The 23,876-nt window shown below is 37.9% G+C and overlaps 1 protein-coding gene across 25 annotated transcripts in view; it reads left to right on the forward strand.

Annotated features, from left to right (window-relative positions):
* The window catches only part of NEK1 (NIMA related kinase 1), a 257,207-nt gene that overhangs the window by 85,471 nt on the left and 147,860 nt on the right, over positions 1–23,876 (forward strand). For all 25 annotated transcript variants that reach the window (XM_078366260.1, XM_078366264.1, XM_078366266.1 and 22 more), the window contains one exon: positions 491–593. In XM_078366260.1, coding sequence (XP_078222386.1) covers positions 491–593 — 103 coding nt within the window. The remainder of the gene's footprint in view (positions 1–490; positions 594–23,876) is intronic.

Here is a 23,876-nt window from a genome sequence, read left to right on the forward strand (position 1 = left end):
AATTCAAACATAGCTTTTTACTGTATTTTTGAAAATTCACACTTAGGTAAAGCTTTTGTTCCTTTTTGTTCCTTTTGTAAATTGCTGCTATACTGCTTTTATTTGACTTGGCTACTGAGATTCTTATTATATTTGATACAGAGTTCTGAAATAAACCTGGAAACCTCTCAGATTCTTCTACAATTAAGTGTAGTCAAAAATAACTTTATATGTTTAAATAAGTAGAACAGATCACATAAATGTAAAAGAAATCATCTCATGAAGATTTAGAGTAGAATTATAGATTTTACTTGTGTTTAAAATAATAAAGAATGTGATTTAGATCGTAGATATTCATATAGATGTAGTGATTTCTTCATCACAGAGAAAGTGTTTATTTCATCCACCTTCATATTCTGAAATGGGAAAAAAATTTGGGATAAATGTAATTTTTAACTTTTTAGAATATTTTATGTTCAGGATGGCTGAGTTTGTGATTTGTCCAAATTAGGCAAAAAGGGCAGCTAGCTGCAGAAAGAGCTAAACAAGTAGAAGAGTTCCTGCAGCGGAAACGAGAAGCTCTGCAGAATAAAGCTCGAGCCGAAGGACATATGGTATGACTTTTGTTTGTTTCTGAGATTTTGAATATATTAGTATTCCAAGTGAAGGTCTGAGATAAGGTAAGTGTAAGTAAAAAGAGTGACAATCTCACAATCTGGGCATAATAAAAGGCAGTAAAGACACTCAGAAGTCATTTGCAGAGTATAAAATTATGATATCTTAACTCATATACCTTCTCTTCTGCTATCTTTTATACCGGGGTGGAATTCTGTTGTTGCTTTGGTTAATTGGGAGTAATTTCATTCCTGTATTCTTGCTTTAAAAGAGTAGAAATGGTTATAGCGACCCAAATATTCTTATTAAAGAAATAAATTCTTAGATTGCTATGTGTTTTTTTTTCCCCCAATATGCTTTTGGTTTTGCATACTTTAAGAATTTTAGAAAAAAAATGGGAAATAAGTATTTGGGTAAGTATACATGTAAACTATACATTTTCTCAAAAGCAAATTAGAAATAGAATTAAAGTCTCCAGTTATGTCAATTAACTACATTAAGTCATGTATCCAAGAAAATATTAAGTTTTTAGATAATCATTTCAGTCGTTGAAACTCTTTTTTTCTCTTTGGTGTTTCACAGGATTTGAGATAGTTACAATTCTTCATAGTTTTGACTTGTAGAGGGTGCAGAAATGCCTTTTAACGTTTTGTTTGCAGAACAACTGATGATTATTTCTGTCAGCTCAGCACCCCACAAAGCATCACACTCATACAGGAAAAAGGTTAATTAGATGGTAATATATTTTAATTAGACTTATTACATATCTGTTGTAAGTTCGTAAGTGGTATCTTTGTAAGCTAATGTAGTTCAATATAGTATATTTTTTCTTTGAAACAGTGTCATAGAAACATGGTTAAATTTTTTAATAGTTACGCTTATATTGTTAACACAGATACTTCAGTTTGTTTTTCTCCATCAGAATTAATCTGTATTTGTATCTTTCCCCTAGATAGTAGATGAGAACTGCCAGTCTTTTCCTTTGCCCATATCACCCATGTTAAAAGCAGCTGGAATTTTGATTACAAATATTTACTTAAAATATTCTTAGAAGAGTAGTCTTACCAAAATTTACCAATTTCTTTTCTCAACATTATTCCTTATGTCTTACTATTCCCCCCTCAGTTTAGTTTTTTTTCATGCTGGAGAATTCTTCTGGTAATTCTTTTGGAGATAAACTTTCCAAGATTTTTGGAAAATGTTCTTACTTTGTCCCCATACTTGAACGATAATTTGTAGTGGTGGTCTTCTGGTGAATTGGATTAGCATCTGTATATCAGAAAAAGTATTTTGCTTTTGTTTTTTGACAAATATTTTGGCTAGATATTGTATTATACCCTGACACTTTTTACCTCTGGCTTGCCCTACTTCTGACAAGAACTCTGCATTCATTCTTATCTTTTTCCTCTGTATGTAATGTATCTGTTTTTTCTACTTAAAATTTTTTATTATTACTGTAATCAATTTGATTATGATGTGGTTTGTGTAAGGTGTTTTTTTTTTTTTTTTTGAGACAGAGTCTCACTGTATCACCCACGCTGGAGTGCAGTGGCATGATCTTGGCTCAGTGCAGCCTCCACCTCCCCAGCTCAAGTGATTTTCATGCCTCGATGCCTTGTCCTCGCGAGTAGCTGGGATTACAGGTGTGTACCACCATGCCCATCTAATTTTTGTATTTAGTTAGTAAAGACAGGGTTTCACCATGTTGGCCAAGCTGGTCTTGAACTCCAGACCTCAGGTGATCCACCTGCCTTGGCTTCCAAAAGTGCTGTGATTACAGACATGAGATACTGCACCCTGCCGTGTGTCGTTTTCTTTGTGTTTATTTTGTGTAGGGGTTCATTGAGCTTCTCAGATCTGTAGGTTTATAATTTTCATCAAATCTGGAAAATTTTTATCTATTTTTTTTTTATGCAGAGTTTCACTCTTGTTCCCCAGGGTGGATTGCAGTGGCATAGTTTCGGCTCACTGCAACCTCTGCCTCCTGGGTTCAAGCAATTCTTCTGCCTCAGTCTCCTGAGTAGCTGGGATTACAGGTGTCCGTCACCACACAGGACTAATATTTTGTATTTTTAGTAGAGATGGGGTTTCACCCTGTTGGCCAGGGTGGTCTGGAACTCCTGACCTCAGGTGGTCCACCCGCCTTGACCTCCCAAAGTGCTGGGATTACAGGTGTGAGCCACCGTGCCCAGCCCATTATTTCTTCAAAAGAATTTTTCTGTTTGCCTCTCTCCCTCTTCTAGGACTCTGGTACATATATATTAGGCCACTTTTTACACTACCAACAATTTACTGATGATGCTCTTTATTTTGTTCAGTCTGTTTTTTTTCTCTGTGTGTTTCATTTTGGATTGTTCTATTGCTGTGTCTTCAACTACATTAATTTTTTCTTCTGCTGTGTCTAATCTGTTAATTCTGTACAGACATTATATGATTTTCATCTCAGAGATTGTTTTCTGTTTGTTTGTTTTTTGAGACAGAGATTTCACTCTTGATGCCCAGGCTGAAGTGCAGAGATGTGATCTTGGCTCACTGCACCCTCTGTTTCCTGGGTTCCCATTCTTTACTGCCTTAGCCTCCTGAGTAGCTGGGATTACATGCAGGTGCCACCACACCCAGCTAATTTTTTTGTGTTTTTTACTAGATATGGGGTTTCACCATGTTGGCCAGGCTGGTTCCAACTTTCTAACCTTAGGTAATCTGCCTACTTTGGCCTCCCAAAGTGCTAGGATTGCAGACATGAACCACTGTGCCCCACGAGAGATTGTGTTTCTTATGTTAAAGTTGGTTTGGATTGTTTTTATACCTCTGTGTCTCTCTTCGTAATACTTATGCTTTTCTTCATTTTCTTGAACATATAGAATATAATTATAATAGCTATTTTCATGTCCTTATCTGTTAATTCTGCCATCTTTGTCATTTCTGAGTCTCTGTTGATTGATTTTTTTCCCTCATTAGGGTCATCTTTTCTTCTTTACATATCTGCTAATTTGTAGTTGGATACCAGGCATTGTGTATTTTATGTTGCAGTTTTTTGTATTCTTTAAATATTTGTGGACTTTTTTCTGGGATTGTAGTTATGTTACTTGGAAATAGTTTTGAGTCTTTAAAGGTTTGCTTATAAGCTTTGCTTCTTTCTAAGCTTTGCTAGGTTGATACAGAACAATCTTTAGTCAAGTGCTAATTTGGCCTCACTGCTGTAGCAGTATTCTTTTAAATACCCAGTGCTTTATTGGTTTGGAGGTCTTTTCAGTTTGGCACTTGGAAGTATGAGACATTTGCAACCCTGATTGAACTTCAGGTATTATTGACAATATGCTATTTGTCATTCAGCAAGAAGCTCTAGGGTTCCTCTTTAGATCTTAAGCATACTTCCCTGTACAACTCTTTCTTCTTTTCAATTATGTCCTGCAAATTCTAGTGTTCTTCAATTTTCCAAGGTCTGAATACTGTTTCCTCAGTTTGAGAGACTGCCAAGCTCTGTTTGGTTATCTTCTCTCTGTGCTGCAGCCAGGAAAGCCTTGCCAGTCAGTAAAGTGGGAAGCTGTTGGGTTTACCACCTTTGGTTCCCTCCTCTCCAGGCTAACTGTCCTGTGCTCTGTTGTCCAGTGTTTGAAAACCATTTCATATGTTTTGTTCAAACTGTAGTTGTTTAAGGTGAAAGGGTAGATCTGTTACTTCATCATGACTGGAAGTGAGCCTTGAATGATAATTTGGCTGAATAAAGAAATAGAAGTTTGAGGTTTATTTTTCATAGCACTTTGAAGATTCTGCTTTCTTATTGTCTGTTTTTTTTTTAATTGCATTTTAAGTTTTGGGATACATGTGCAGAACATGCAAGACATTTGCATAGGCACACACATGGCAGTGCGTTTTGCTGCCTTCCTCCCCTTCACCCACATTTGGCATTTCTCCCCAGGCTAACCCTCCCCAGCTCCCGCCCCCACTGTCCCTCCCCTCTTCCCCCCAGTAGACCCCAGTGTTTGGTACTCCCTTCCCTGTGTCCATGTGTTCTCATTTTTCATCACCCACCTATGAGTGAGAATATGCAGTATTTCATTTTCTGTTCTTGTGTCAGTTTGCTGAGAATGATGTTCTCCAGATTCATCCATGTCCCTACAAACGACACGTACTCATCATTTTTGATTTCTGCATAATATTCCACAGTGTATATGTGCCACATTTTCCCAAAGCAGTCTATCATCAATGGGCATTTAGGTTCGTTCCAGGTCTTTGCTAATTTAAACAGTGCTGCAATGAACATTCGTGTGCATGTGTCCTTATAGTAGAACGATTTATAGTCCTTTGGATACATACCCAGTAATGGGATTGCTGGGTCAATTGGAATCTCTATTTCTAAGGCCTTGAGGAATCACCACACTGTCTTCCACAATGGTTGAACTAGTTTACACTCCCACCAACAGTGTAAAAGTGTTCCTGTTTCTCCACATCCTCTCCAGCATCTGTTGTCTCCAGATTTTTTTAATGATTGCCATTCTAACTGGCATGAGATGGTATCTCAGTGTGGTTTTGATTTGCATCTCTCTAATGACCAGTGATGATGAGCATTTTTTCATATGTTTGTTGGCCTCTCGTATGTCTTTTTTTGTAAAGTGTCTATTCATATCCTTTGCCCTTTTTTGAATGGGCTTGTTTGTTTTTTTCCTGTAAATCTGTTTGAGTTCTTTGTATGTTCTGGATATCAGCCCTTTGTCAGATGGGTAGACTGCAAACATTTTTTCCCATCTGTTGGTTGCCGATTCACTCTAGTGACTGTTTCTTTGGCCGTGCAGAAGCTGTGGAGGTTCATTAGGTCCCATTTGTCTATCTTGGCTTTTGTTGCCAATGCTTTTGGTGTTTTGGTCATGAAGTCCTTGCCTACTCCTATGTCCTGAATGGTTTTGCCTAGATTTTCTTCTAGGGTTTTTATGGTGCCAGGTCTTATGTTTAAGTCTTTAATCCATCTGGAGTGAATTTTAGTGTAAGGTGTCAGGAAGGGGTCCAGTTTCTGCTTTCTGCACATGGCTAGCCAGTTATCCCAACACCATTTATTAAACAGGGAATCCTTTCCCCATGGCTTGTTTTTGTCAGGTTTATCAAAGATTGTATGGTTGTAGATATGTTGTGTTGCCTCCGATGCCTCTGTTCTGTTCCATTGGTCTGTATCTCTGTTTTGGTACCAGTACCATGCTGTTTTGATTACTATAGCCTTGTAGTATAGTTTGAAATCATGTAGTGTGATGCCCCCCGCTGTGTTCTTTTTGCTTAGAATTGACTTGGCTATGCGGACTATCTTTTGGTTCCATATGAAGTTCATGGAGGTTTTTTCCAGTTCTGTGAAGAAAGTCAATGGTAGCTTGATGGGGATAGCGTTGATTCTGTAAATTACTTTGGGCAGTATGGCCATTTTCACGATATTGATTCTTCCTAACCATGAACATGGAATGTTTCTCCATCTGTTTGTGTCCTCTCTTATTTCATTGAGCAGTGGTTTGTAGTTTTCCTTGAAGAGGTTCCTTGTAAGTTGTATTCCTACGTTCCTTGTAAGTTGTATTCCTAGGTATTTTATTCTTTTTGTAGCAATTATGAATGGCCGTTCATTCTTGATTTGCCTCTCTTTAAGTCTGTTATTGGTGTATGGGAATGCTTGTGATTTTCGCACATTGATTTTATATGCTGAGACTTTGCTGAAGTTGCTTATCAGTTTCAGGAGTTTTTGGGCTGAGATGATGGGGTCTTCTAGGTATACTATCATGTCGTCTGCAAATAGAGACTATTTGGCTTCCCCCTTTCCTATTTGAATACCCTTTATTTCTTTTTCTTGCCTGATTGCTATGGCTAGAACTTCCAGTACTATATTGAATAGGAGTGGTGAAAGAGGACATCCTTGTCTAGTGCCGGATTTCAAAGGGAATGCTTCCAGTTTTTGCCCATTAAGTATGATATTGGCTGTTGGTTTGTCATAAATAGCTTTTATTACTTTGAGATACTTTCCATCGATACCGAGTTTATTGAGAGTTTTTAGCATAAAGGGCTGTTGTTGTATTTTGTCAAAGGCCTTCTCTGCGTCAATTGAGATAATCATGTGGTTTTTGTTTTTGGTTCTGTTTATGTGGTGAATTACGCTGATAGACTTGCATATGTTGAACCAGCCTTGCATCCCCTGGATGAATCCTACTTGATCACGATTTGATGTGCTGTTGCAATCGGCTTGCCAGTATTTTATTGAAGATTTTGCATTTATGTTCATCATGGATATTGGCCTGAAGTTTTCTTTTCTTGTTGGGTCTCTGCCGGGTTTTGGTATCAGGATGATGTTGGTCTCATAAAATGATTTGGGAAGGATTCCCTCTTTTTGGATTATTTGGAATAGTTTCAGAAGGAATGGTAACAGTTCCTCTTTGTGTGTCTGGTAGAATTCGGCTGTGAACCCATCTGGACCTGGGTTTTTTTTTGTGTGGTAGGCTCTTAATTGCTGCCTCGACTTCCGACCTTGTTATTGGTCTATTCATAGTTTCGGCTTCCTCCTGGTTTAGGCTTGGGAGGACACAGGTGTCCAGGAATTTATCCATTTCTTCCAGGTTTACTAGTGTGTGTGCATAGAGTTCTTTGTAATATTCTCTGATGATGGTTTGAATTTCTGTGGAATCTGTGTTGATTTCCCCTTTATCGTTTTTTATTGCATCTATTTGGTTGTTCTCTCTTTTCTTTTTTATCAGTCTGGCTAGTGGTCTATTTTGTTGATCTTTTCAAAAAAACAGCTCTCGGATTTATTGATATTTTGAAGGGTTTTTCGTTTCTCTATCTTCTTCAGTTCTGCTCTGATCTTAGTTATTTCTCGTCTTCTGCTAGGTTTTGAGTTTTTTTGATCTTGCTCCTCTAGCTCTTTCAATTTTGACGACAGGGTGTCAATTTTGGATTTCTCCACTCTCCTCATATGGGCACTTATTGCTATATATTTTCCTCTAGAGACTTCTTTATATGTGTCCCAGAGATTCTGGTATGTTGTGTCTTCGTTCTCATTGGCTTCAATGAACATCTTTATTTCTGCCTTCATTTCATTGTTTATCCAGTCAACATTCAAGAGCCAGTTGTTCAGTTTCCATGAAGCTGTGTGGTTCTGGGCTAGTTTCTGAATTCTGAGTTCTAACTTGATTGCACTATGGTCTGAGAGACTGTTTGTTATGATGTCAGTTGTTTTGCACTTGCTGAGGAGTGCTTTACTTCCAATTATGTGGTCAATTTTAGAGTAGGTGTGATGTGGTGCTGAGAAGAATGTATATTCTGTGGATTTGGGGTGGAGAGTTCTGTAAATGTCTATCAGGTTTGCTTGTTCCAGATCTGAGTTCAAGCCCTGGATATCCTTGTTCATTTTCTGTCTGGTTAATCTGTCTAATATTGACAGTGGAGTGTTAAAAATCTCCCACTATTATTGTGTGGGAGGCAAAGTCTCTTTGTAAGTCATTACAAACTTGCCTTATATATCTGGGTGCTCCTGTATTGGGTCCATATATATTTAGGATCGTTAGCTCTTCTTGTTGTATTGATCCTTTTACCATTATGCAATGACCTTCTTTGTCTCTTTTGATCTTTGTTGCTTTAAAGTCTATTTTATCAGAGATGAGAATTGCAACTCCTGGTTTTTTTTTGCTGTCCATTTGCTTGGTAAATCTTCCTCCATCCCTTTATTTTGAGCCTTTGTGTATCTTTGCATGTGAGATGGGTTTCCTGAATACAGCACACTGATGGGTTTTGATTTTTTTATCCAAATTTGCCAGTCTGTGTCTTTTGATTGGTGCATTTAGCCCATTTACATTTAGGGTTAATATTGTTATGTGTGAATTTGATACTGCCATTTTGATGCTAGCTGGCTGTTTTGCCCGTTAGTTGATGCAGATTCTTCATTTTGTTGATGCTCTTTAGCATTTAGTGTGATTTTGGAATGGCTGGTACTGGTTGTTCCTTTCTATGTGTAGTGCCTCTTTCAGGAGCTCTTGTAAAGCAGACCTGGTGGTGACAAAATCTCTGAGTACTTCCTTGTTCGCAAAGGATTTTATTTTTCCTTCACTTCTGAAGCTCAGTTTGGCTGGATATGTAATTCTGGGTTGAAAGTTCTTTTCTTCAAGGATGTTGAATATTGGCCCCCACTTTCTTCTTGCTTGTAGAGGTTCTGCCGAGAGATCTGCTGTGAGTCTGATGGGCTTCCCTTTGTGGGTGACTTGACCTTTCTCTCTGGCTGCCCTTAGTATTTTCTCCTTCATTTCAACCCTGTTGAATCTGACGATTATGTGCCTTGGGGTTGCTCTTCTTGTGGAGTATCTTTGTGGTGTTCTATGTATTTTCTGGATTTGAGTGTTGGCCTGCCTTGCTAGGTTGGGGAAATTTTCCTGGATAATATCCTGAAGAGTGTTTTCCAGCTTGAATACATTCTCTTTGTCCTCTTCTGGTACACCTATCAAACGTAGGTCTCTTCACAAAGTCCCACATTTCTTAGAGACTTTGTTCATTCCTTTTTGCGTTTTTTTCTCTAATCTTGGTTTCTCGTTTTATTTCATTGAGTTGATTTTCGACTTCTGATATTCTTTCTTCTGCTTGGTCAATTTGGCTGTTGAAACTTGTACATTCTTCACGAAGTTCTCATGTTGTGTCTTTCAGCTTTTTCAATTCATTCATATTCCTCTCTAAGTTATCCATTCTTGTTATGATTTCCTCGAATCTTTTTTCAAATCTTTTTTAGTTTCTTAGTTTCTTTGCATTGATTTAGAACATGTTCATTTAGCTCACAGAAGTTTCTCATTATCCACCTTCTGAAGTCTGATTCCGTCATTTCGTCACAGTCATTTTCCGTCCAGCTTTGTTCCCTTGCTGGTGAGGAGTTTTGGTCCTTTGTAGGAGGCGAGGTGTTCTGGTTTTTGGTGTTTTCCTCCTTTTTGCGCTGGTTTCTTCCCATCTTTGTGGATTTATCCACCTGTCGTCTGAGTAGTTGCTGACTTTTTGATTGGGTCTCTGAGTGGACGCCCAGATTGTTGATGATGAGGTATTTCTGTTACTTGGTTTTCCTTCTACCAGTCAAGCCCCTCCGCTGTACGACTGCTGAGGTCCACTCCAGGCCCTGCTTGTCTGGGGTACACCTGTAGCAGCTGCGGAACAGTGAGGGATGCTACCAGTTTCTTCTTCTGCTATCTTTGTCCCAGAATGATGCCCGCCTAATGTCAGTCTGATCAGTCCTTTTTGAGGTGACTCTGGCTATACAGGGGTCATGGAGCTGCCAGAGGAGATGGTCTGTACTTTATAGGAGCTCAAGTGCTGAGCTGTGAGTTCTGTTGTTCATTCAGGGCTGTTAGGCTTCTACGTTTATGTCTGCTGCAGCAGAACTCTTAAAATCCCTTTTTTTCCCAGATGCTCTTTCTCGGGGAGTTGGGGCTTTCTCTATGAGTGTCCGTTGCGCTATCCTGCCAGCTAGAGGCAGTCTAGTCACTATTTGCCTGCCGAGGCTCTGTCCTGCTGATGTGGGAACCGCCCTCTTGCTGCGGGCTCTGCCCTGCAGCCGCTCCGCCACGGGCTCTGCCCTGCTGCCATGGGCTCCACCCTACAGCAGAATCTCTCTGTTATGGCGGGTTGCCTCGGCAATGGCAGGCTGCGTCTGCAATGGAAGTGTTCCTCAGTAGGGGCGGATTGCCTCGGTAATGGCGGACGCCCCTCCCCCACTGAACTGCACCATCCTGGGTTCAGCTGTGTCCACAGTGAAACTCTCCACCTGGAGCGTTTCGAATTGCAGTTTTGTTTGTCCCAGTGGGGGTGAAACCCACCAAGCCTGCTCGCCTGGCTCCCTGCCTCAGAGCGCCTTTCTTTTTTTTTTTTTTAAGTTGAACGGATGGCTCTCTCCCAGTTGTTTTGGTCGCCTGCTGTTAGGGCACCGGGATCTGTGTGATTTCCCGTGCAGAGAGCCGCTGCACTGGCTCAAACGCCACTTCCCGGGAATCTCCTAGTCTGGCTCACTGTCCAAGTCTCGTTTGATTAGATGGATATGCTAATCTGCCCTCCCAAACTTCAGATTGCCGGTTTAGCAGGACACCCGGGCCAGTGTGTTTTGTGGGATTGTTGTGGAGTGCCACTGCGCTGCGGCGCCGGCCAACGCGGCCGCAACAGCCAAAACGGCTGCGCTTGCATCCCGTGTCTGTCCTACACCTGGGAATTTCCCTGTTCTGTGGGCAACAAAGATCCATCTGGAAATGCATCTTTGACTAACCCTCTGAGTGTTCACTGAGACCTGCGATCCTGAGTTGATCCTGAGTTGTTCTTACCGTGCCATCTTGAATCCTCCTCTCCTTTCTTATCGTCTTAATTACATTGTTGCTAATGAGACATGTGATGTTCTGGATCTTGTTCTTTTATCAAGAATTCTCTTTCCTTTCTCATAACTCTTAGGACTATTTTTCTATCCTTAACATTCTTAATTTCACTTGACCATTCCTTTTTTTTTTCTTCTTCTTGGCTTAGGTTCCCACTGAATGCTGTCAATGTGAGTACTTATCTTCAATTCTAGGGACGTTTGCAATTATAAGTTCTTCAAATATTGCTTCTACATTTTCTCCTCAAGAGAGCTCTTACTAGACTGATATATTGGAACATCTGTATGTAATGTTCTTTAAATAAATCTTTTTATCCCTTTTTACTGTGTTTTGGAAGGATTCCTAGGCCTGATGTTCAAGCTCACTGGAATATATTCTTTAGTTTTGTCTAGTCTGCCATTCAGTTCATTTAATGAGTTTCTTTTTATTTCACAAATTTTTGATTTCATTTCCATGAATTCTACTTAGTTTCCCATAACACTCTTCACTTATGTTTTCATTTCCCTGGTAATATTGTAATTGTTGTACAATCTTATTCTTAGTGTGCTGTTGACTATGTTACCTTGGTTTATTCCATTTTAAAGTTTGTTAGGTACTTCATAGTCTTGGTACTCCTCCAATGTTCAGTACCCTTGCTAGTATATTCATGTTTAGAAGTGTGAATTTTACTGTATGTTGTCTTTGTTTGGGTGACTCCCTGGGAAGATAGCAGTGCGCTAGTGCCATGATGTGTTCTCTGCAGTTTTCAGTGAAAGTAAAGGATGGGTGGGACATACTGATATTCTCTCAGTGCAAGTGCCTTGACAGCTTATTTTCTGGGCTTCAGAGACTCTTATTCTTCCTAGGTATCACCCAGAGTATTGGCCTGTCCTTCCACTCTAAGCTCTCTCTTTCCGCTCTGTTTGAAAGTAACTGGCACTACTTGCTGGCTGTGGAGATGGATAGTTTACTGGAGGTAACCATTTACTCTACTGTTGTCTGCTGTTAGACCTTCTCATGCTCTTCACTTCCAATATGTCTTAAAGCATGCTTTGTTTTACACCTTCTGTGGTAGCACTCTTTCTGACATGTTTTTACTTGTGTAAATTCATACTTTAAGCTGATTTTGTCTACTTCTCTGGTCTCTAGATTCCTTTTAGTCTTAGGACTACCAGGAGTTTTGTTTTTGAATGCTGCTATGTATTACTTAAAATAATGTTTCTATACTAACATTTGACAGGAATGAAAGCAGTAGTGTTCATTTTGACCTCTTATAATCAGTATTTTCCATTTGATTGTTATGCTCTCATTTTTTAAAAACATGCTTTATAGAGCAGAAGTTCATTTTGAGAATGACTGTTGTATGGTTTTCTGAGATTCATTCTACTATATCAAATTTTTTCATTCCTTAGATGACATAAAACTTTGCCTTAGAAAGATGTGGCTAAAAATGAAGAATTTGTATTTTCTAATGTACTTGGGTGTGTACATCATATATTATTTATTTTATTGATTCACTAAATTAATAAGGCAGTTTATTACATACTGGGCACAGTAAGTATATAAAACTTATTCAGAAATAGCATGTTTCTATAGTAATTTATAATCTAATGTTGGACAAGAATATCTATGCTCATCATGAGGCAGAGATTAGAAGTGAGTGCTACGGTTAACTCTGGGCAGGATAAGAAAGAAGCCTCACAGATTTTATGTTCTAAATTGGAACTTTTTTTGTGATAAGGCAGAGGTGCTTTTCTATTCTGTGTAACAAGTTACATAAACTTAATGGCTTAAAGCAACACAAATTTATTATTCAGACTTTCTGTGGGTTAAGAGTCTGGTAGGTGCTAGCTGGGTATTCTGCTCATGGTCTCATAAGGCTGAAATTAAGGTGTCAGCCAGTTGTATTACCATCTAGAGGCTCAGCTAGAGCAAGATCTTCATCCCTGTCCCTCTCAGGGTACTGGCAGAATCTACTTCCTTGTTGCTGTGGAGCTGAGGTTTCCATTGTCTAGCTAGATTTTGGCCTGGAACCATTCTTAACTCTGAGAGACCACTCTTAGTCCCTTGCCAGATGGCCTCCTCAGCAGTAAACAACCTACTGTGTTTCACATCCCTCTCATGCTTCAAACTCAAAAAGCCAGAGAAAACTATGATTTTAAAAGGCTTGGGTAATTAGGTCAGACCCACCAGATAATCTCTTTATATTAACATTAGTCATTGCATTTAACACAAAATCTATCATATTCACAGTCCCAGGGATTATGCAGGGTTGACCCAATGGAATGCAGAGAGATAACAAAAAACCTTGGAAGTTTTCTTAGAATTCTGCCTGCTACACTCCCTCTGCTTATAATTTTAGAGCCTACATCTAGGGACAGTAGACTAGACTAAGTAGAGGAGCTACTCTTTTTATAAAAAAATACTCTTTCTTTCCTTTTTTTTTTTCTTTTTTCTTCTTCTCCTTTTCTTTCTTTTTTTTTTTCTTTTCTTTCTTTCAACAGGGACTCACTCTGACTGGAGTGCAGTGTCACAATCTCAGCTGATTCTTCCACCTCAGCCTTACAAGCAGCTGGGACTACAGGCGTGTGCCACCATGCCTGGCTAATTTTTTTTCGTTTTTTAAGTAAAGATGGGGTTTCACCATGTTGCCCAGGCTGGTCTCAAACTCCTAGACTCAAGCAGTCCACCCTCCTTGGCCTCCATAAGTGCTGGGATGAGCCACCCAGGTGTGAGCCACCATGCCCAGCAAATAGACTTTATTTTTTACAGCAGTTTTAGGTTTGCAGCAAAATTGAGTGGAAAAGTACAAGGATTTTCTGTATACCTCATGCCCTCACACATGCATAGCCTCCCTAGTTATCACCACCCCTACCAGAGCAATGCATTTGTTACAATTGATGAACCTACACTGACACATCATTATCACTCAAAGTCCATAGTTTACATTAGGGTCCACTCTTGGTGCTAACATTCTATGGATTTAAACAAATATAGAATGGTATTTATCCACCATTAAAATGTCATACACTATAACATTATTTCTCTGCCCTAAGTGGAGCTGCTTTTATGTGCTGTCTTGAGCAACATGCTTCATATTAGAACATAGTAACCCAGGTTACCATACGAGAGCCTTTTTTTATAATTGGTTTCATTGAGATATAATTTAAATGCAGTAAAATTCTAAGAGTGTATCTCAATGAGTATTGACAAATGCATATAGTTGTGTAGCCACCACTATCAACATATGTAAACTGTTCCATCGCTACCCCTAAAACATTCCTCATGCCCCTTTGAAGTCAGTCACCTTCTCACCACCATCAGCCATAGGCAACCACTGATCTGCTTTCTGTTACTATAGTTTGTTCTCTTTAGAATTTAATATAAAATTATGAATCATACAGTATATAGTTTTCTTGTGGTGAGTGTGTCACTAATTAGTTGTTTTTTATTCTGAAGTCATATTCCTTTGTATGGATGTACCACATTTTGTTCAATTTCTCTGTTAATGAGCATTTGTGTTGCTTCCAGAATAGATGCTTTTAAAGCTCATCAGAGTTATGTGACTGTTAAATTCACTTATTTATATACATACTTATATAATTGTCCAGCCTGTCTTCACTGTGGTGCCCTGTTTTCTGAGTTAGCATATCCCTCCTCATTATGTGTAACTGAGCTAGTGACTGTTATTACATTTAGGCTTCTGAACACTGCTGGAGAAAATTAAAGCTGTGATGATTAATAATGTCTGTTTCTCTGGTTTCAGCCATTTCCTTCTCTTCTGTGCCATACCATCTCTTTACTTTTGGGCCTTATTCCATCACTTCTCTACTTAAGAAAGTTCTCCTCAACTTTCCTTCTTTACTGGTACTCTCCTATAGCATATACGTACACACACATGCACGCGTGCGTGCACACACAGACACACACACACACATTCAAATGTCTCACATCATTAACTCTGCATACTTCTGTAGTTACCATCCTATCACCTTCCTCCTCTTCTTAGCCAGACTCTTCAAATGAAGAAGCATCTGCTGTCTCTCATTTCTTATCCACTACTTGGTTTTCAATTTATTGTTAATAGTTTATCATCATATGAAAGAAGTACTTGAATGGAATGTTTTTTCTGCTGGTGTTGGGTGGAATGTTAGTTTCATTAGATCCAGTTTCGGGATGTTTCATTCTTCTTGATCCATACTGATAGCCTGCCTACATTCTATTTGATACTAAGAAAGTCTTCAAATATAATTGTGGATTTTTCTTTTTCTCCTTTTAGTTCTGTCAGTTTTTCTTTGTTTTCTTTTGCAGTGTGGCAGGTTATCACAGTTTAGCAGTTTATCTCACAGTTTCTGTGGTTTGGGGGTCTGGGCAAAGCTTAGCCAAGTCCTTTACTTATGGCCTCACGAGGCTGTACTATGGTGAGCCAGTGTGCATTCTTATCTAGAAGCTCAGTTGAGGAAAAATGTATTTCCAATCTCTTTCATGTTAGTGAAAGAAGGTATTTCCTCCTGGCTTAATGAAGGAGGGCCCTAGCTGCTTGCTGGCTGTTGACTTGAGGTCTCTTTCAGTTCCTAGGGGCCACCTGCATTTGTAGAGATGTTTCTTGACACATGGGCCTCTTCCACATGTCTGCTTACTTTATCAAGCAAGGGCAATTTGTGGAGGGTGTATGCTAGCAAGGGCAGAATGGCACATAATATAACAATTATAGGAGTGACATCTGTTACCTTTCTCGTAGTCTGTTGGTTAGAAGCAAATCACGGGTCCTCCCCACATACTCAGGAGGGGATTATCCAAGGTTATAAACATTAGGAGCTGGGTATCATGGAGGGCATCTTAGAGTCAGTCAGCCATATTCTTGATGTTTTTTTGTTTTGAAGATAATTTTTTATAGTAATATAGCCATTCCATCTTCTTTTGTTTAGTGTTTGTGTGGTATATCTTGTTCCCTTTTACTTTCATTCTACTAAATGATTGTTTGAGGTGAGTTTTTTAATAGCGAATTTATGGTTTTAGGTGTTTTCAAAAATCTAGTGTAACAATTCCTGTCTTTTCATTGGTGTGAAATTACATCACATTATTATACTTAAAGACATTTAATGTAATTCTTGATATGTTTGGATTTAAGTCTCGTATTATTTGTTTTGTGTTTATATTCTATGATTTTGTTTCTTTCCATTTTCCTGCTGCCTTGAGATTATTTGAACATTTCTTAGTATCCCATTTTGATTAATCTATTGTGATTTTGGCTATATTTTTCTTTTGTATAACTTCTTTGTGGTTGCTTCAGGGGTTAAAAATACTTTTTACAGTCTGTTTATAAACAATATTATACTACTTCAGTTGGAACATAGAAATCTTTCCAACATAGAAGTCTCTTTACCCCCTCCCCTTTATGCTATAGTTGTCTTGTATTACATTAGCATACATTAAAATAACACCAGGAAATGTTATACCTTTTCTTTTAACTGTCAAATGTGTTTAATAACGCTAAGAGAAAAGGAATACTTTGTTTAATTATACAAATACTTATAATTTTTATTACTTTTCCTTAATTTTTAATGTTCCAAGTTTTCTTCTTTCCCTTTGAAGAAATTCCTTTAGCAGCTCTTTGAGATTAGGTCTGCTGACTATGGATTTCTTTACCTTATTTGAGAATGTCTGTTTCATCTTTGTTTCTGAACAGTGTTTTTAAACAATGTAATATTTTTGGGTGATAGCGTATCTCTTTTCTCATGTAAAAAAATGTCACTTTCTGTTCTCCATAGTTTTCACTGAGAAGTTCTATTCTTCATAGTTTTCAGTGAGAAATTCTCACCTATTCGAATGCTTTTTCTCCTGTAGTTAATGTTTTCTTTTCCTCTGGATGCTTTCAAGATTTTTTCTTTGTCTTTAGTATTCAGCAGTAGGAATAAGTCATCTCTGGAATTGGAATTTTGAGGATTTATTCTATTTATGGTTTGCTAGTTTCTTGCATTTACAAGGTGATGAATTACACCAAACTTGTGATATTTTAGGCCATTATTTCTTCAAATATTTTTTGGACACTGCACTTCTTGGTTCTGGGATGGCATGAGATGTTAGACTGTTTGTTTTTCTCCCACAGGTTTGGAAAGCTGTGTTCAGGTTTTTTGGTTTTTTTTTTTTTTTTTTTTTTTTTTTTCTGATTTTTTTTCTCTCTGTTATTCAGACTGTGTAATTTCTGTTGTTTTCAAGTTTGCTCACTTTCTGTTTTCTCTCAACTTTATTCTGCCTATTTGGTCCATCCAGTGAGTGCTTTGGTAATTGTATTTTTTCTTTCTTGTAGTTCCATTTGGTGGTTTTTTTTTAAATATATTTTCTATGTCTTTCCTGATTATGTCCTGTTTTAACTTTTTTTCAAGAGTGATCATCATCATCATGATTCCTTGTTCAGGCATTTCTGTAATAGTTTCTTTACCTTTTTGTTGCATAGTTATATCATCTGTGTCATGTACTCGTAATCTCTATTGTCTTTTCTCATGTAGTTAGGATTTTTGTGGTTCTTCATATGATGATTAATTTTGGCTTGTATTGTGGACATTTAGGATATCACATTGTTAGACTCTGGGTTTTATTTAAATTTTATGAAAATTGTTAATTATATTTGCTTTCGCAGGTGATTGACTTGTCAGGCTTAAGCTACAAGTTCCTACCTTCCTCTTGTGGGCTCTAGTTCCAGTTATACTTCTTTTCTCAAAGTCCTGCAGTGCCCTTCAGATCTGCCCTACCTGTCCCATATGTATGCTACCCAGTGTGGTCTAAGAACTAAGTGGAAATTTGTTAGCTCACTGCTCAACGTCTTTAGTGTGCCGAATAGGTTAGATTCATACAGCACGGGTTATGGGTAAGCCCTGAACTTCATAAACAAGGTATGGGGTCATTTTCCTGAGCTTCTCCCTGTCTATCATCTCGATGCCTTCCTGTTCACTAGAGCTTCACTTCTTAGTATTCTAGCTATACAATTCCCATATCTGCAGTTTTATCACCTCTGGGGCCAAGCAGCAAGAGGACAGAAATGGAGAGAAAGAGAAGCAACAGGCTTTTATGGATCTTCAGCATCACAGGAGACAAAGGTGTCCTTCCCTCAAATTTGGGGTCCTGTAATCTTGTTGCTGTTACTATCTTAGCTGCCATTACAGCAGTGACATTTCCTTGGGGCTGATGCACAAGAGAAAGGAAAGAAGAAGAAGAGAGAGAGATTTAAAAAAAAGATTTCCTCCTTTTTGTCTGCATTTTAGTCATTCTCTTTCCCACTCCTTGAACCAGAACTAGAGGGTTTCTCTTGTATCTCTTCCATCTCTGGAGTGCTCAAGTTTTCAACCAAATGAAGTACAGTCAGAATTACTAATTAATTAGAGAAGCTTAGTTGTGGAGGAGAGGAGTATGGTAGAAAACCCATGGAGTACTTTCAGAAGCTACTTTGAAAACATAATCAGAAGTGGATGAGAACAGTTGCTCATAGCACTGTGCTAAGTGTGCTAAGTCATTCACCCCTGTGTCATGTACAGGAAACCCTCCTTAGACCAGCCTTATTGGACAAAGACTACTTAAATAGTAAACCCAGCTAAAATAGGGACCTACATCTCATAGTAAAGAATGAAGAGCAGGTTTAATTAGGATATGAAGTTGAAAACAGTAATTTTAAAATTGTTTTATTTATTAGAATTTTGGTTATATTTGCAACTATTTAAATACTGAAAATTATTAATTTGGGGAGGATTACATTGTTTCTGATAGAATTGTATAAGCACTATCTGTAATTTTTCAAATTCAAAACCAGACTAAGTATAGGGCACATGTTATTTCACATATGACTAGAAGAGAAAAAAATGTTACCGATTTAACTCTGATAAGGATGCTTTTTTTTTTCACTTAATGCTTTTATAGTTGATGAAATACCTCTTTTAGACTCATCTTTTATTATATCATTCTTATGCACTCAGTAAAAAGGTAACGAATGAAATTAATTGATAAAAGTATTCTTAAATCTACTTCACATTAATAATTTGACTTTTCCGTCTTTTTAAAACATTTAATCAGGATCATCAATATTCATGTTTTCTCACATAATAATATCCTCTGTGCTACTGAGTGCATTGAGATTTCAGCATTTCTTAAAACAGTACTGCAGTTTCGTCTCTGGGATTTTTCTCTCAAGGATTCAATACCATTCAAGGCTTAATGCTAGTACTTTCTTACTCCTTTCTGAAGTTATCCATGAAGGTTTTTAACAACCAGCAGAGCTCATATTTCTTCTTGAATGAGCCCTTAAGTATTTTTTAATTGAAACTTTAAGGGGCCGTAGTGTCCAATTATGACACACACACAAAAACTAAAAACGTAAGTCCATCATACGTTGCTAAGACAATTACATCTATGTTGCAACTGTTGCCTCGCCAACGGTGACTGTAAAATACCATTGATGATAAGATGCACCCCCATTTCAGAGTCATTAAAAATGTAAAAGATAGTCACATTAGAACTGATGAAAATGGTACACGCTTCACTTACTTTCTTTGTGGCAATATAATAAAAGAGAGAAATTTTTGCAGAATTGCCTGAGACTGTTGCAGTTTTCCAAAAATTATTTCTTAATGTTTTAATACTCTGAAAATTGTGAAACACCAACATTATACTACTTTTTCATTTTCTTTTATTCAGTTCTTAATTTTTCCTGTCATATTTGTAGATAGTGTTGCATACGATTTGGACAGTTTTCCATTAATATTGTCATTATCATCATGAAATCCTTCATCTTTGACAAGATTTTCAATTTTGCTTATCAGTTTCAATTAGACATGCATTATATCCTCACGTATTTACAACATCCTACAATCAGGGAGAGAATGACCAACAGAGACCTTATGGTGATGAGAATGAATAGAAGCTGGCATTAAGTGAGATGGAGGGATGTATGGGAACTAACTTTAGAGTGATCACGAATGCAAGTTTATAGTGATCAGTAATGCATGCTTTTGGGCCATAACAACTTCTCCTTCCCAATTCAACATTGTAACTATTGAGATCTTCATAAAACACTTGCACCTTTTCAACAGTATAATAATGGATATTTATAATAACCCTGACTTCAAGAAAAACATGTCAGCATCAGGGATTTAAAGCAGTATGTAATAAATATTAACATGATTTCTTTCAATAATTTGAAAACATATGTTTATTTACCCTGTGGCTTGTCCTTGTAACCACTCATAAAATCTCCATTTTACTGATGAAGGGACATGATCTTAAAGAAGTTCTAACAGATTCAGGTCTTAAAACCAATGTGTGTTTTCTGATATTTTTAAATATTACATAAATAAGCCTGAACAGTTATGATTAAATTCTGAGTCTTAAGGATTAACCCTCTGGAATTGGCAAAGTTATTTGAACAGTGTATTTTATTAACTGCTTTGGGAAACCATAGTGAATTAAAACATGGTTTTTATGACAAAATGTAAATAGTTTTTAGGTTGAATTATAGTTTAAAGAAATCATGTGTTTCAAAATAATTTTATGTGCTCTTATTTACTTTTATTTTTATTTTTTTAGAGATAGAATTTTCCTTCTGTCATTCAGGTTAAATTGCAGTGGTACAGTCTGTAGCTTACTGCAGCCTCAAACTCTTGGGCTCAAGTGATCCTCCCATCTCAGCCTCCTGAGTAGCTGGGTCTACAGGTACTTGCCATCACACCTGGCTAATTTTTTAATCTTTCTCTAGAGTCAGGTCTTGCTGTGTTGCCCAAGCTGGTCTCAAACTCCAGATTTCAAGTGATGATCCCCTGTTAGTTTACCAAAGGCTGGACTACAGGCAAGAGCCACTATAACTGGTCTCATGCGTTTTTAATTGAAACTAAGGGGCTGTAGTGTCCAGTTTAAATTTAAATTTTTCCTTGTATAAGTAACTGAAACTTGCTTTTTAAAAAAGTGCAGTTTAGGGAAACTCTATCAAGAAGACTTAAAGGCAAATGTGTTTTTTTTGGTGGTGGTTTTTTATGTGTATATTGTGGAGGAGGTGGGTTTGCTCTGACCATTATTAATAAAATTAATTAAAATGACTGAAGATCTAGTCTTGATAGTAATTCTTTGGAGTGGGGATTTTTATTCCAGTGTTACTGGTTTTAAAACTGGCCCAGAGTTATTAGTACTTTGCCGAAGATCATGTAATAATGCCCAGAAGCAGGGTCCAAACCCAGAATGTCTGACTTTCAAGATTATTTAATCTTTTTGCTGTTTTACTCTGTTATTTGTTCCTTTTTAAATGGGATATTGCGGTTTGCTTTAGTTTGGGTAAAACTTGTACATATGACAGCATTGTAAAGCAGGGGCAGGCAAATATTCTCCTGTAAAAGGCCACATAGTAAATATTGTAAGCTTTAAACCCTACAGTGTTTTGTACAACTGTTCAACTTTGCCATAGAGGTAAAAGACTAAATAAATAAGTGTGGCTGTGCTCTAGTGAAGCTTGATTTTGGAAATAAGAAAGCTGACTAGATTTGACCTGTTGATAATAGTTTGCTGATCTTTGTTATGGAGTATCCTGTATAGTAATTTAGTTATCCAACACTAAGTTTAAAAGATTATTTTTTTCAGATCTTCTTTAAAAAGTATTCTTTTATTTTTCTAAGGTAATGTTGGGGCTGGGCGTGGTGGCTTATGCCTGTAATCCCAGTACTGTGGGAGGCTAAGGCAGGTAGATCATGAGGTCAGGAGTTCGAGACTAGCCTGGCCAACCTCGTAAAGCCCTGTCTCTACTAAAAATAAAAAAAGTTAGTCGAGCCAGGGACAGTGGCTCAAGCTTGTAATCCCAGCACTTTGGGAGGCCGAGGCAGGTGGATCACGAGGTCATGAGATCGAGATCATCCTGGTCAATATGGTGAAACCTCGTCTCTACTAAAAATACAAAAAATTAGCTGGGCATGGTGGCATGTGCCTGTAATCCCAGCTACTCAGGAGGCTGAGGCAGAATTGCCTGAACCCAGGAGGCGGAGGTTGCAGTGAGCCAAGATCGCGCCATTGCACTCCAGCCTGGGTAACAAGAGCGAAACTCCGTCTCAAAAAAAAAAAAAAAGTTAGTCATGTATGGTGGTCCATGCCTGCCATACCAGCTACTCAGGAGGTCAAGGCAGGAGAATCGCTTGAACCCAGGAGGTGGAGATTGCAGTGAGTCAAGATTGAGCCACTGCACTCCAGCCTGGGCGACAGAGTGAGACTCTGTCTCAACAAAATAAAAATAAAAATAAAATAAAATAATGTTTGGTACATGGAAAAGAATATGTGTAATATAGGACATATGCATGGGCAAGGACTTCATGACTAAAACACCAAAAGCAATTGCAACAAAAGCCAAAATAAAAAGATGGAATCTAATTATACTTAAGAGCTGCACAGCAAAAGAAACTATCAGAGTGAACCAGCAACCAACAGAATGGGAAAAAATTTTTGCACTTTACCCATCCGAAAAAGGGCTAAAATCCAGAATCTACAAAGAACTTAAACAAATTTACAAGGAAAAAACCCAACAAAAAATGGGCAAAGGATATGAACAGACACTTTTCAAAAGAAGGCATTTATGCAGCCAACAAACATGAAAAAAAGCTCATCATCCCTAGTCATTAGAAAAATGCAAATTAAAACCACAATGAGATACCATCTCACACCAGTTAGAATGGTAATCAATAAAAAATCAGGAGACAACAGATACCGTAGAGGATGTGGAGAAATAGGAACACTTTTACACTGCTGGTGGGAGTGTAAATTACTTCAACCATTGTGGAAGACAGTGTGGCGATTCCTCAAGGGTCTAGAAATAGAAATTCCATTTGACCCAGCAATCCCATTACTGGGTATATACCCAAAGGATTGTAAATGATTCTACTATAAAGACATATGCACATCTTTGTTCATTATGTCACTGTTTACAATAGCAAAGACTTGGAGTCAACCAAAATGCCCAACAGTGATAGACTGAATAAAGAAAATGTGGTACATATACACCATGGAATACTATGCAGCCATAAAAAAGGATGAGTTCATGCCCTTTGCAGGGACATGGATGAAGCTGGAAACCCTCATTCTCAAAAGTGACGCAAGAATAGAAAACCAAATACCACATGTTCTCACTCGTAAGTGGGTGTTGAACAGTGAGAACAGATGGACACAGAGAGGGGAACATCACATACCGGGGCCTGTTGGGGGGTGGGGGGCTAAGGGAGGCATTGCAGGGGATTTGGGGGTTGGGGAGGGATAGCATTAGGAGAAATAGCTAATGTAGATGATGGGGTGGTGGATGCAGCAAACCACCATGGCATGTGTATACCTGTGTAACAAACTTGCATTTTCTTCACATGTACCCCAGAACTTAAACTATAATAAATTTAAAAATATGTACCTATAAATTAAAAAGCAAAATAATATATGCAGAAGATTGAACACTAGTAAGTATTCTGTGTACTCTTCTCTAATTCAAGGATTAGCAAACATTTTACTGTGAAGGACCAGATAGTAAGCATTTGTGGCTTTGCTTGGCCATAAAGTCTCTGTAATAGCTATTCAACTTTGCATTATGGCACAAAAACAGCCATAGACAATGTGTAAATCAATAAGCATGGATGTGTTCCAGTAAAGCTCTTTATGGACACTGAAATTAGAGTTTCACATAGTTTTCATTTGTTATGAAATATCCTTCTTTTCATTTTTCCATACCATTTCAGAATTTGAACATCATTCTTAACTTTTGGACTATACAAAAACAAATGGTGGGCTGCATTTGGACCATGGACCATAGTTTTCTAACCCCTATTTCATCTTTTTTCTCTGCCTTTCCCTGCAGGTAACCATTATCCTGAATTTTGAATTTATCATTCCTGTAGACTTCTTAAGATACTCTTTTTCACACATTTATGTGTGATTAAACAGTACATCAGTCTG

Source organism: Callithrix jacchus, chromosome 3 (genome assembly GCF_049354715.1).
Source record: "Callithrix jacchus isolate 240 chromosome 3, calJac240_pri, whole genome shotgun sequence".
Classification (NCBI taxonomy): Eukaryota; Metazoa; Chordata; class Mammalia; order Primates; family Cebidae; genus Callithrix; species Callithrix jacchus.